General features: G+C 41.4%; 1 protein-coding gene across 1 annotated transcript in view; it reads right to left on the reverse strand.

The window, feature by feature from the left end:
• Positions 1-4,559: 4,559 nt before the first annotated feature.
• Positions 4,560-13,612, reverse strand: part of TBC1D21 (TBC1 domain family member 21) — a 30,882-nt gene continuing 21,829 nt past the window's right edge. The window contains exons 6-11 of the mRNA XM_042476541.1: positions 12,629-12,729; positions 10,671-10,767; positions 8,951-9,048; positions 6,122-6,238; positions 5,700-5,789; positions 4,560-4,612 (exon numbers count right to left, since the gene is read on the reverse strand). Of these exons, the coding sequence (XP_042332475.1) occupies positions 4,568-4,612; positions 5,700-5,789; positions 6,122-6,238; positions 8,951-9,048; positions 10,671-10,767; positions 12,629-12,729 (548 nt within the window). The 3' untranslated portion in view covers positions 4,560-4,567. The remainder of the gene's footprint in view (positions 4,613-5,699; positions 5,790-6,121; positions 6,239-8,950; positions 9,049-10,670; positions 10,768-12,628; positions 12,730-13,612) is intronic.

A 13,612-nucleotide genomic window follows, 5' to 3' on the forward strand; every position in this document is an offset into this window, starting at 1 on the left:
CCCCAAGTATTTCAGATGAGGAAGACTCAACTTGTACAGAAATTGTAACAGATGGATTTTACTTCAACACTTGGCAACTAGATAGAAACCTCCAATTGTACCAGAGGGCAGCAGGTCAGTTGAAGGGTAAGAACAGTGTGGCCTCAAAGCCATGTTTGAGGCTCCTAATTTTGTTTGCCACAAATGCCACCCCACACACTTTCAAAGATGTGAGCAAAAATGTTGCCAAGTGCTTGCCCCACCAAGACCCAGAAAATCCCTTTTCTAATCAGGACGTAATCCAGAAGCTGACTTCTTGATTGGATAAAGGCTTCCTTTGAGTCTAATATTGCTCAGGGTGGGCATGAAGGCATGGCAAAACAAAGGGCATGGGGGACCATTTTTAGCAAAATACCGAAATAATACAGTAACAGAAGTTTGGATGGTGTCATGGTGGGAGTGAAAGACAGAGAGAAAGAGTGGAAGGGAGGAAGGATTCAGAAGGAGAGATGGAAACTGCCACTGGTGCCACCTGGCATTTGTCACTTGAAGCAGCTGCCTCAAAGTACCTTATAGCAAGGCAAAATCTTAGCCATATTCAAACATATCTCTGCAAGTGGGTGGGTGGGGGGAACCTCCAATGTTTTTCTAAAAATAAAACAAAGCAAGCACATTAAAGTTTTAAAAAATCCCATCAATTACAATTCTGTGCCAGATAGTAGTTTCCATGTGGAATTCCATGCTTGCAGAATCTCGCAAGATGAACAGCTCAGCTAATAGGCCATGGCATCCCTGCCAGCTGTTTGTTTGCCGAGGAGGTCTTTCATGTGTGGTACCCAACCAGCATGTGAGATTCGGAGCATCTCCCCGCATGCCTTGAAAATAATTATAATTACGCGGGGCTATCAGTTCTGCTTTACTGGTTTCCCCACCTCTAACCAGCTACTGCGGATACTCTCTCATTGGCACCATTCTAAACACACGGAGATAAATTTACCAAGCAAACAACCCCTGATGAATGATCCCCCAAAGGAATTTGGCTCCAATAGAAAGAAAAAAAATGAGTTTTTTCTTTATGGGACTGCCAGAGTGAAAACTGGAGGGCTTTTATTCCTTTAACAGTTGTGTGGATGAGGAAATTTCAGCAATTGTTGCTTGTTACACAACTCGGTGACAAGCAATACTGGCTGAAATTCTTTTTTTCTACTGTTGTTGTGTGCCTTCAAGTCACTTCCGAGTTATGGTGACCCTAAAGCAAACCTATCACAGGGTCTTCTTGGCAAGTTTCTTCACTGACATCCTCTGAGGCTGAGACAGTGTAACTTGCCCAGGATCACCCTCTTCTACACAACCATTAAGAGTATAGGAGTAATCTCCAGTGTTCACTCCTACTGCTATTTTAATTTTTTTATTTAAAAAATAGCAATAATCCTACTGCTATTTTAAAAAATTCTTGGGTGTGCACCATAAATACCAGAAATGATATTTATATAGTATTTTTTTTGTTATCTTTGTGTCATATCTTTCCTCCCAAAAGCTTAAAGCAGTGTACATGGTTCCCCCACCTATATTCTGTATCCTCACAGCAACAGTTGACTTTCTCATCTTTCAACAGTAATCGCAAAAGTTACTGTTGTTACTTTCCAACTACTATTCAACGGTTAGTTACTTTTTAGACAATCCCAAGATTTTAAGCAGCTAGGTTTTTGGATTCCAACTCTTAGTATTTCCAGAGATCACAAGGCAGTACCTAAACCACACGACTCAAATCATATCACTTTTCTCCTTCACCTTCACATCCCCTATCATTGTAAAGGCATCTCATGTTAAAAAACATACAGATTTGTATTTTTGGCCACCGGAAAAGAAATCATAGGGAAAGTGTGGAGGCTCAAGGAGTTAGGGGGGGAAAAATCATCCTCAGATGTATTTTGAAAGAATCTTTAAAATGATTTCTAGAAAGTTCAAAATATTTTTCTTTGCATTGGCAAGGCTTCCCTGACCTGGTTTTATTTCATATGTGCATAAGATTAGTTTTGAATTAAAGGTTTGCTGAAACATATTGAACTTGACTTTTTTTTTTCATGTGCAGAAACCTGTGTGTGTGTGTTGTGAGCCTTCAAGTAGTTTCTGACTTACCGTGACCCTAGGAAAATCCCCATCATGGGATTTTCATGGCAAGATTTGTTCACAGGAGGTTTGCCATTGCCTTCCCTGAGGCTGAGAGTGTGACTTGCCCAAGATCCCCCAGTCTGTTTCATGGCAAATCTGGGAATCAAACCCTGGTCTTGAGAGTTTTAGTCCAACACTCAAACCAGTACAGTATCCCACACTGGCTCTATCCCTTTTCTTTCCATGTTATTTCTGCCTCCGGTACCAAAGTTTTTGTTAAAGAAGTCATGCCCAGGAAGAAATCTACTTTGTCAACTCAGGTATAGCTGTATTTATAACTAGTTACTCGGGAAGCTGTTTTCTGCTGTCAGATCATTAGTCACTTTAACACAGTTTTGTCTGTGATGATGGCAGCTCAGAAAGCTCTTTCCACTCAGGGCTAGTGATTCATTAATTCATTTTCTTTATGATTTATTAAAAGATTTATATCCTGTCTTATACCATAAAAGGTCCGGGTGGCTTTCAATAAAGTCAGTTCAAACCATTAAAGGTATAGCCACACTGCAGGGTGAATGTCTCAGCAAACTACACATCCTGGGAGTCTGTAGAATAAGTCACATCAGTTAAAGCGGTCCCAAACTGCTTTAATTCTGAAGTGTGGCTACAGCCCTAAACTCTAAAATGGTCAAAATAATTCAGACACTCTAAAACACAGGAAATATAAAAGAACTGAAAAGTTTAAATTGTTTTAAACTGCATTGATGGATCTCTTCTTTGATGCCTCCTATCAATCACATCAACAAACATTTTGGGCCTCATCCCTTTAATATGATCATGCTATTAAAGGGATATTGTGTAATCATTTTTGGACAGGCTAAATGTTAAAATCAATGTTTGTGATGCTTGGTTGACTGTGTTGTTCTTTTCTGCCTCTTCTTTATTCTCTGGGTGTATTGATTTCTTATTATTAATTGTCATATATATATATATATATATCTCCAAATTCTTTAACTCATTTCCCCCTAATGTGCAGGATTCCAGTTCCTATCACTCCCAGACATCACAGCTCATGGTGTGGTGTCTGGGGATGATGGGAATGGCAGAGGCATTCTGATAAACACCAGATGGAGGAAGATTTCTTAAACAGCAGAAATGCTGAGATTTCAAATCTCTCTTCTGCATGCAATGCAAAACTGTCGCCAAGCCATGGCCCCCTTTCCACAGCAATAGTAAGAGGCAGCTGTGGACTATTTCGGGATTTTAAATAAATAAATAAATAAATAAATAAAGAAGGTCCCACCAGGATCTCAAAGACACGTCAGGTTAATGGTGTCTCTGTAGCTAAACTGCTCAAGGTAGGGTAAAAGCACCTCCCGTGCCATCCTTGTCGCATTTGATAAGTGTCAAATCAAGGTTCTCCCGAGTCCGTCAAGGTCACTTTCGACATGTTACAGTTGGACGGGCTGCCTCGCTCCACTTCGCTTGCAATTTTCTTCCTTTCGTGTTTGCTTATTTTGATTTTAAGTAGCGTGGCGCCCACGGAAAACTGCTGCCTATGCATCCAACTTGAGGAGAGAAGAGGCTGGTTTTAGAGTCCTTTCACACTACACAGTTGTAGCACTATGGTGCTCCTTCCTATAGAATCTTGGGATTTGCAGTTTAGGGAGAGGTATAGTGGGCCCTTGGTATTTGCTGGGGTTTGGTTCCAGGACCCCCCATGGATACCAAAATGCATGGATGTTCAAGTCCCATTAAATATAATGGTGTATTATTATTATTATTGGTTCCGAAATCGCCCATACATACCAAATCCGTGGATGCACAAGTCCCATTAAATCCAATGGTATAATAAAATGGTGTCCCTTATATAAAATGGCAAAATCAAAGTTTGCTTATGGGAATGTATATATTTTAAAAATATTTTCAAACCATGGATGCTTGAATTCATGAATAATAAAAAAAATCCATGGATACAGAGGGCGGACTGTATTTGGAATTGCTGGAGTGCCTTTAGAGCAGTGGTTCCCAAACGTTGGTCTTCCAGGTGTTTTGGACTTCAACACCCGAGACCCTCAGCCAGCTTAGCCACCTGTCAGGAATTTTGGGACCTGAAGTCTAAAATATCGGGAGACCAAAGTTTGGGAATCACTGTTTTAGAGCCTTGCCAAACTACATTGCCTAGGGTTCCATAAAGTGCAGGTATGGCAGTTAAAAAGGGATCATTGCCCTTTCAGTGTATAGTGTGAAAGGGCCCTCCAATTCACAGATCTTCCTCTCTAGATCTTTCCAATTTCTCCCAAATGGGGTTCTGTTCCAGCAAACCTAGAGTTTGAGGAATGCCGTATGCAAGACATCCTTCCTATTTCTCTTGAACTGACCAATGTGGATGAGAGCAGGGCCTGGTAATTTTCTCTCATGTCTTTTTTGTCTCAGTAACGGCACTGTGAACCACATTTTGATTTATAACAGAGTGTCTTTATTTCTGTGGTTCACTGAAGAACTCCTGTAATTCCTTTGGAACCTGGGGACAAATAAAGGAAATGTCAGTATCTGTCAGTCTGTCTCGATATGAATCTACACTGTAGAAATAATGCAGTTGGATATGCAGAGGTGATATGTTAGCCCTGTTTTAAATATTTGAAGGGATGTCATATTTGAGGAGGGAGCAAACTTGTTTTCTGCTGCTCCAGAGATTAGAACGTGGAACAATGGATGCAAACTGCAAGAACAGAGATTCCGCCTCAACATTAGGAGGAACTTCGTGACAGTAAGGGATGTTTGACAGTGGAACACATTCCCTCAGATATTAGTGGAGTCTCCTTCCTTAGAAGTCTTGAAACAGAGGCTGGATGGCCATCTGTCAGGGATGCTTTGATTGAGAGTTCCTGCATGGCAGAATGGGGTTGGGCTGGATGGCCCTTGTGGTCGCTTCCAACTCTATGATTCTATGATTCACTTTAAGTGCTTCAGCTCCATTCTATGGAAGCCTGGGATCTGTAGTTTTATCAGGTCTTTAGCCTTGCTGCCAAAGAGGAGTGGTGTCTCACAAAACTACAAATCCCAGGATCATGTAGGAGGGAGCCATGGCAGTCAAAGTGCAGTCAAACTGCATGATTTCTACAGTGTAGATGCACCTTCTGCCTCTGGTCCTTTTCACACTCAGTAAGTTTCCATGGCCAAATGGGGGATTTGAACTCTGGTCTTCCAGTGTCCTAGTCCAACAACTCTACAACTTTGTTGTTGTTCTTGTTGTTGTGTGCCTTCAAGTCGCTTTCAATTTAAGGTGACCTCCATGGGGCTTTCTTGGAAAGATTTGTTCAGATGAAGTTTCCCATTGCCTTCTTATTGCCCAGTATGTGATTGGCCTAAGGTCACCCAGTGGGTTTTATGGCTGAGCTGGGAATCGAACCCTGCTCTCTAGAGTCATAGTCCAACACTCAAGCCACTATGCCATGCTGGCACTTCAACTTATGTGGATATAAAACAGTAACTGGATTCTGTGCTATGTGTTTTTGCTCATTTTGTGATTGTAAGGGCAGGTTTTCTTGGGTGCTGATCACTGTTTTGAACACAGAAAGGCTATATTGGAAGGGGACTGAGTTCTTTACCTTATTGTTGTTTTTCAGGAAAAGTTCATATGTGGTACAGGCTTTGGAGATCAACTCATCCGCATCCAGATCTATGATGTTATTGCACAGCTGCCGAGGGAAGAAAAGTGGCAATATCACTATCCCCAAGCCAATGGTTCTCATGCTGCAATGCAATTTGTTTAATTTGGAGATAGAAGAATAGCCTTATGAACCATGGTACACTGAATCTCATATTGCTTGCTTAGATGGGAGGTGAGACTCACGTCCCTCCGTGCAGATGTCCTTGAATTGCAAACCCCAACATTTTACACCATTGGTTGTGCTGGCTAGGGCTGCTGGGAGTTGCAGTTCAACAGCATCTGGGGAGACACATGATTCCCACCTCTGAATTGGATCAATGCAGTGCTTGGACATTGAAGTTTTCTGCCAGTTTTCCTTACCATTAAAATGTCATCTCCACTCATGTCCTCTTTGATGATCTGATCTCTCACTGTTTGCAATATTGTGTAGGCTACTATCACCTGGAAGTTCCTGCAGGGCAGTCCAGTCAGAAATACCTGGTAGAAGACCAAGACAAGTGATATTCAGTGTATGACACCACAATGTTCCATCCATTGTCATCTCCGCTTAACACTGATGTCATTACATCTTTCTTGTCATTCACTTTAGGTTGCCTGCATCATGAAGCTAATGCTACTCCATGTAAGGCTTCAAGAAGGAGGATAAAACAAGGTGATCAGAGCTGGGAATGTGATATCACATCCACCAAAAGCATGTGTACATGGACCAAACATATCCGTTTCCCACTGCCCTTGCATCACCCTGTCCAGATGACTCTGGGCTAAAGGCCTGATTCAACTGCAGACTGTTTTAAGGCAAATTTAGGAGACTCCACCCCAGAAAACTTGGAGTGCTCCACAGTGATGCCAGGTAGATCCTCTGTATGTTGCACCTTATCTAGAAATTTAGGTCAAAAATTGACCCAAAAAACCCTGAGTCAGCTTATCCATGGGTCAATGTAAGTACTGTATCTTAACTCTTATTTAAAAGAAGGAACCATCCCCTGGTGAAAGGCAAGAGTATAACCTGTCCTGGAAGAACTGACCCCCTCTACTCTCTCATCTATCCAGCCTTAAGAGAAAGCACAAAGATTTATGTCTGAGGGAATTTTGGAAGTTCTTTGACATTGTTTTGCTGTGCTTCATCCTTTAGATCCTTTGTTATATGCCCTAAGTATTACTCTTGACTTATTCAAGGGTCATATCAAAATCCATAGTTTTGGCGCCCTCGACTTATACAAGAGGTCAACTTACAGTCAAGTAAATATGGTACCTCTAGCCAATAAAGAGTTGTGGCTTTGTTTTACCTATGTCTGAGATGTATCCACACTTGCCAATTACAGCAGTTTGATACCCATTTAACCTCCATGACTCCATCCTGTGGTGAACTGGGATTTGTAGCTAGCTGAAGCACTTAAAATGCTCTACTAGAAAGCTCTAGTTTCTGTCTCCCAAAAAACCTCAGTACTTCAGCACACTGCAAATCCAGGATTCCCTGGAAGGGAGTCATGGTATGTAATGTGACATCAAAGTGCTATAATATTGTAATATGGATAACATCCCTAGACTGTAAATGGTGAGTTCACCAACTCTCCTCCCTGCTTTGGTGCTGTGGGTGCAAGCCATTGCCTAGCCATTGCTGTGAGTGCAAGCCTGGTGTGAATTATGTGAACCCTGTTTTGGAAGCTGTTCTCAGAGAAAGCCAAGGATTTCTTCTTAACAACCCAAATGGAGCTTTGTCCTCTAAACAGCTGGTTGGAAGAGCCTATTCAGCAGGAAGAGCAAGTGTGGGGATGCTCAGTCTCTGCAAATATTAATTGAAATAAGAAAAGCTGCTGGGGAAGAGGATGGAGATTAAGATAACTAAACAAACGGCTGCGGTCTGGTGGGTCAGAAATATTGCTGTTCCAGCAATCTTGGCCTCTGTCTGGGACTCAGCTTAAAATGAAAAAACTTGGAGAGGAACTGGAGGGGAGCAGCAAATGTGGAGCAGCTGTAGAGTTAGCATGGGTCACTGGTGCCCTAGTAGCTTCAGGGGAGCTGGCATGCATGGCAATGCTGCCTTCCCTCTGCTAATGCTGCCAGGATCCCTAAACTTTGCCCAGAGAGTTGACAAAACTGCTAGCAGAACCGAAACAGATTTTAGTTGTAAAAACCCATTTCCAAATCCACCATGTGAATGAGGTTGTATTTTGCTCCCTGACATGCTTCCAAATATGGATTGCAAAGATTATTTTAAAGAAAATCTATGAGTGGTTCCCATCTTTTTCTGTGCCCCACATACTAGGGAATGTTTTATTAATATTCACAGTCACTACGAAAGTAATATGACATTTGAAGATGAAGAACTCCAATTTCTAATTTTTGAACCAACTACAATACTGCAGATGAACAAACTTAACTTTTTTAAAAATTAAGCTTTTAATTCAGTACATAAAATGCAAATCTAAATTGAGCAATTAGAATCTAATTTATTCAGAAAAAAATTGTAAATAGTAAAATTAATTGCAGCTGTGAACATAAAATTCAATGACGTCTTTGCTCCTGCTTCTCAATCTACCTGTGGATTCTGGTGATTCCAAGATTTTGTCTTGATTGACAAAAGAAAACTGAATTCAAATTAACACAAGTGATTAACTTTCCTTTGATCCATTTGTCCCTCTTCTCCCTTCTCTCTCATTTTTCTTTTTCCCTTCTCTTCTCTTTCTTCCTATCTCTCAGAAAGCCTCCATGCTTTTACATTAGGAAAATTGTAGGTGCTGTTAGGTAAAGCAGACAAATTTAAGTCCCATTTTGAAAAACAAACTAACAAAAACAAAAAACCCAGTACCTAAATTTTTCCTTTTGCAAAAGCATGGAGGCTTTTCGAGCGATTTGGGCCTTTTTTGTTGTTGAAAAGTTGCTCAGATTGTAGACTGGGAATATTTGCATGGAACAGGAGTCCTGCTTTGCAGATAAGGACATTTTTGCATATAGCAGGGGGCTCTGGTTTTCAGTCTGGAAAGTCTTTTCATTGAACAAGAACACTGATTTTCAGATGGAGAAGGTTTTGCATGCATGGGAGTTGCTGCACTGGAGCAAATTGGTCGGGGTTTTGCATGTAACCCTCCAAGATGCATCATAAAAAGGAAATTTGGTCCCAGACCAAAGAGTATGCTCACCTTTGCGCAAACATTATCAGAGTCACGAATGGTATCAGCAGTCACTTACCTCCCACAGCCTCCAGACATCATCAAAAGACTTAAAGACTCTCTGGAAGAAGAGGCAGAACCACGGAAACAAGGCTGGTACAACCTGGCCTTTCTCTTCTAGAAAAAGGAAGGAAGGCAAAGTTTAGGTTGCACAAATCCTGGCTGTCTCTCAGCACAGAAGGAGTCTGACCTTTGGAAATACCTTCTTGCTCTTTCCCATACAGTGGAGCAGTAGGGTAGTTTTGTTTCTTATACCTTCTGAGTTGGAGAACATGAGGCACACTTCTACAGTGGTGAGTCTATGAATAGCAGCATGCTGTAGTGCAATTATTCCACTTTAACTGCTATGGCTTCCTCCTGTGGAATTCTGGGGGTTATAGTTTAGTGAAGCCTAAGAGCTCTCTGGCTGAGAATTCTAAATGCCTGTCGCTCACCTGCAAATCCCAGGATTCCACAGGAGGCAGCCACTGCAGTTAAAGTGGAATAATAGTGATAGTAGTTTGAGCAATGGGCAAATCACATTGTCTCAGCCTCAGAGGATAACCTCCCACCCATTGCTGAAGAAACTTGCCATTAGAATTTGATTTTAGGCTTGCCATATGTTGGAAATGACTTGCAAACACATAACAACAACACTGATAATCAGCTATGCTAGATATGAACAGGACTCATCTGCATCTCCCAGAGGGATCAGAGCAGACCAGAACATTGTAAGGATGACAATCTTGTTCTCACATGCAAAAATAATTAATTTTAAAATGTTTTTTTTTTTTGGGGGGGGGACAATTTTTAGTCTTGGTGAGATGATAAGAGCTTTTCAGTATTTTTTAATGGTTTTCACATATTGGTTCTGTTTTCATAAAACATTGGATTGTGCCCACTTTTTACATGAAACTTAACAGCTGAAACACAAAAAATGGTGCATGTTCAACAGAATGCAGTACATGTTATATTGTGCACACACTGACCTTTTGTGCTAATGATTTATTTATTTTTTTGCAAAGGAGCCTCAATGTGAAAAATCTAATGTCCTTTGACTAATTTCTTCAGGAGGGTCTCAAGATATCCTTTTTAAAACTCAAGGATGAGAACATATGTTGATATTGTTTCCATCCCTAGAACCTAGCTATCCTTTCTGTGCGACACTGTTCTAAATTTTGCTCTGTGATACTTGGCTCAATATTATGGATTTGATCAGGCTTCAAAAAGTACACCATTTTTGAACATTATCTGCATTTCAGAACTTACTCTGCATAAAACGTGCACACTCTATTTTTTTCCTGTGCAGAAAGTAATACTTCCACACAGTTACGATATTTCCTGATCAAATCCACATGTAGATCTTTGACAGAATGAGTCTCAAATGCTGAGGTTTATCATCGATCCAGAATTGTCTTCGATAGGTTTTCCCAACATTTGAGAAATATGTTTTTGAAATTTTTTTTGGGGGGGGGGATATTTTCAGTCCTTTACATCAGTCATCTGTAATTTAAATGTCAGTTTTCCTGAAGACTTTAGAAAGCACAATTTGGAAATGGGATAGAAAGAGCTTGTGCCATCCACTAGTCTTTGCATGCAAGTGTTGCATAGTTTCTACCCCACGAAACAAAGGATGTCCACCATCATATGTGTTGTTCTGTGCCTCCTAGAGGTAGGTGAGAACAGCCCCTGTGATTGTGCATTGTAGGCAACAGTGTGGGAAGGCAACTGCACAATCCTGGCCAAGCAGTGGAACTCACCCAAGTGCTTTGCAAAAACTGGATCCAGAAATGCAATCAAAGCTCTGAGCATGAACAGGTTCTTCTCCACCCCAATGTTCATAATGCAGCTGTTCTCCTGGAAAACAAAGAAATCCAGAATGTGAAAGCATTCAAGGGGCATGAACAGTCCAGATGGCTCAGCCTGCTGATATCCTGCTTTTGTACAGTTCGGTCCATGAAATGGTAATGAATCCTACCCAAGACACCCAGGGCATCAACAGAGGGGGAAAAACAATAGCTTACTTTTCTTCCATGGACAGATTTGTATTCTGCCAAGGCCCTAGTCCTTCTTATGGAGATTTGGCAAAATACAGATGTGCTACCTTCTGTTCCCTAGCACAGAAGGCAACATAGGCTCGAGGAGCAAGTTCTGGGACTCAATACCTCTGTTATTTTTTGGTCAATAACTCCTTGAATTTCCTCAGGCAGCATGACCATGTGGCTGAAGTATTCAGTTCAGAAAAATACCACCAACTTTTCCAAAATCTGATTGCTAGTTTGGGAGATTGGGTTCAGGGCTGTGTGCTCCTCTTTGGTTGCAAATTTTACACTGTGGCTGAGGGATGGGGGATGCATTTGAAAGCTATTCTACATGAGACAAATTTATTTGTTTAAAATACCTCTGCCTCATTTTCTCATTCATCAGATGTGACAAAGATGGCTATACAGAAACCTAAAAATGATGGGTTCTATTGATCCAATTAGTGTCTCTCTGGTGATTTAGTATTCTTTGATGCACAGTAGACTCTCATTCATGGAACTGGAAGGGGGGTGATTTTCAGTGCTTCACCTGCAAATTCAGTCCCCTTCCCAATATTCCAGACAAGGCTGAGGTGTGCTTGGGAACAATGTGGGAAGTGAGATGTGTGAGATGGAAGAATGGTCAGAAATAACTCTCCTTTCTGCTCCTCTGATGGATGTCAAAGATCCTTATGTTGGTGGAGGGAGATCAAGATGATGCAATCTGATGCAATTAAAACTTAAGGATCAAACTTCATGCTTGCTTCCTTTTTTAAAAATAAAATAAAATAAAATAGCTTCTCTTTTACCCAAAATGGCCCAGGGAAACAAAAAATATATCAAAAATGCCCCCCATGTCCTCTCGAGGGCTTTGAGGGCATTGTGGAGCAAATGTATTGTTGTGTGCCTTCAAATCATTTCTGACTTATAGCGACCCTAAAATTGTACTCTATTTCCTAGATGTTGGATCATAGACCCAGTCTCCAACATACTCCACTTTTATACGCCATCCATGGTCATTTGTTTTCCTTTAAACTCTGAAGGGTGATGGTTTGAAGTTCATTTCATGTTACTTATCTATCCATAGTGCTGAGTTAAACCCATGAATAACGCCAGTTAAAGACCTTCTTTGCTGTGGCAAGGACATGGCTTATTTTCCACCTGAGCTGTTACTCTCCCTGTTCTGTGTTTACTTCATCCATGACTGAGTTTCTCTACTGAGTCTGTTTTCATCTGCATGTATGAGTTTCAAATACAGATATACCTCAGCTGACAAAGTCTCTGGTAAAGAAGCTCCTTCTTACAAAGCCTTTTTTATAAGAGCCCAGATCAGTCCCATAGAATCATAGAGTTGGATGAGACCTCAAGGGCTATCAAGTCCAACCCCTGCCATGCAGAAATATACAATCAAAGCACCCCTGACAGATGGCCATCTAGCATCTGTTTAAAAGCCTCCAGAGAAGGAGAGTCCACTAGATATGTTCCATTGCCAAACAGATCTTACTGTCAGCAAGTTCTTCCTAATGTTGAGGTGGAATCTCTTTTCCTGTAGTTTGAATCCATTGCTCCGTGTCCTAGTCTCTGGAGCTACAGAAAACAAACTTGCTCCATTCTTCTTTAACATTTAGACCCAAACCCAGAACAAATTCAGTGCCCCAGGATTGCTGGAGCCTTTTGATGCTTCTGGATAAGCTTACGGTTTTTTGGAGAAAGAACTGGAACAGCCAATAGATCTCATGCTCCTTTTCTGCAAGCAACCGGAACAGCAGGAGCATCTCATGGAAGCCTTGTTGGTATTCTGAAGGAAAAGAGAAAAGAAAGAGAGAGGAGAAGGAGATGAAACTTGCTGCCCAATAATTATTTGTTACAACTGCTCTTCTTCCTTGTATTCCCAGCCAAGCAACCCATACTCTCTTTTAGGAAAAGAGAGCTGCTAGCTATTTTCTCTCTATTTGCATTGGTTAGAAGATTCTTCTCTCCTTGAGAAACCATCCCAAACTCCAAGCACCAGGACAGAGAGAGAGAGTTGCAGAAGTACATAATGAGCCAACCCAGACCATTGGACTATCTATCTCGGTTTTATCTATACCATAGTGAGGATCTAGATGTTGTTGGACATCACCCCTAACCACTTTTCATCACCCCTAACCACTGGAAGTTCACAAGAGGTAGAGTCCGGCAATACCTCAAGGGTATATAGGTTTCCTGGTTTGAGTGTTGGACTAAGACTCTGGAGACCAGGGCTTGGCCATGAAACCCATTGAGTGACCTTGGGCAAGTCATACTCTCTCAGCCTTAGAGGATGGCAATGGCAAACCTGCTCTGAAGAAACTTGCCAAGAATACCCCAAGATAGGTTTGCTTTAGGGTTGCTATAAGTTGGAAATCACTTGAAGGCACACAACTATCACCACCACCACCACCATTAATTTGCTGTGTGGTCAAAAGACTGGGGTCTGGGTATAATTTACAATGGTCGAAGTAGCAGGTCATTGAAAAGTGAGTTGTCGAAAAGAAGGGGACTTCTGTCTGGCAATAGCTTTAATGGGTATCACGCAACAAGTTCTCTGGAGATAGTGGTAGATCCAAACCCTAACCCCAACATTGCAGGCACATAATGTGCTGTGCTACTGTGCCATGGCCTTCCCCAGCTACAGCTCTTAACCATTATCCTGCAATGCT

Source organism: Sceloporus undulatus, chromosome 6, assembly GCF_019175285.1.
Source record: "Sceloporus undulatus isolate JIND9_A2432 ecotype Alabama chromosome 6, SceUnd_v1.1, whole genome shotgun sequence".
Classification (NCBI taxonomy): domain Eukaryota; kingdom Metazoa; phylum Chordata; class Lepidosauria; order Squamata; family Phrynosomatidae; genus Sceloporus; species Sceloporus undulatus.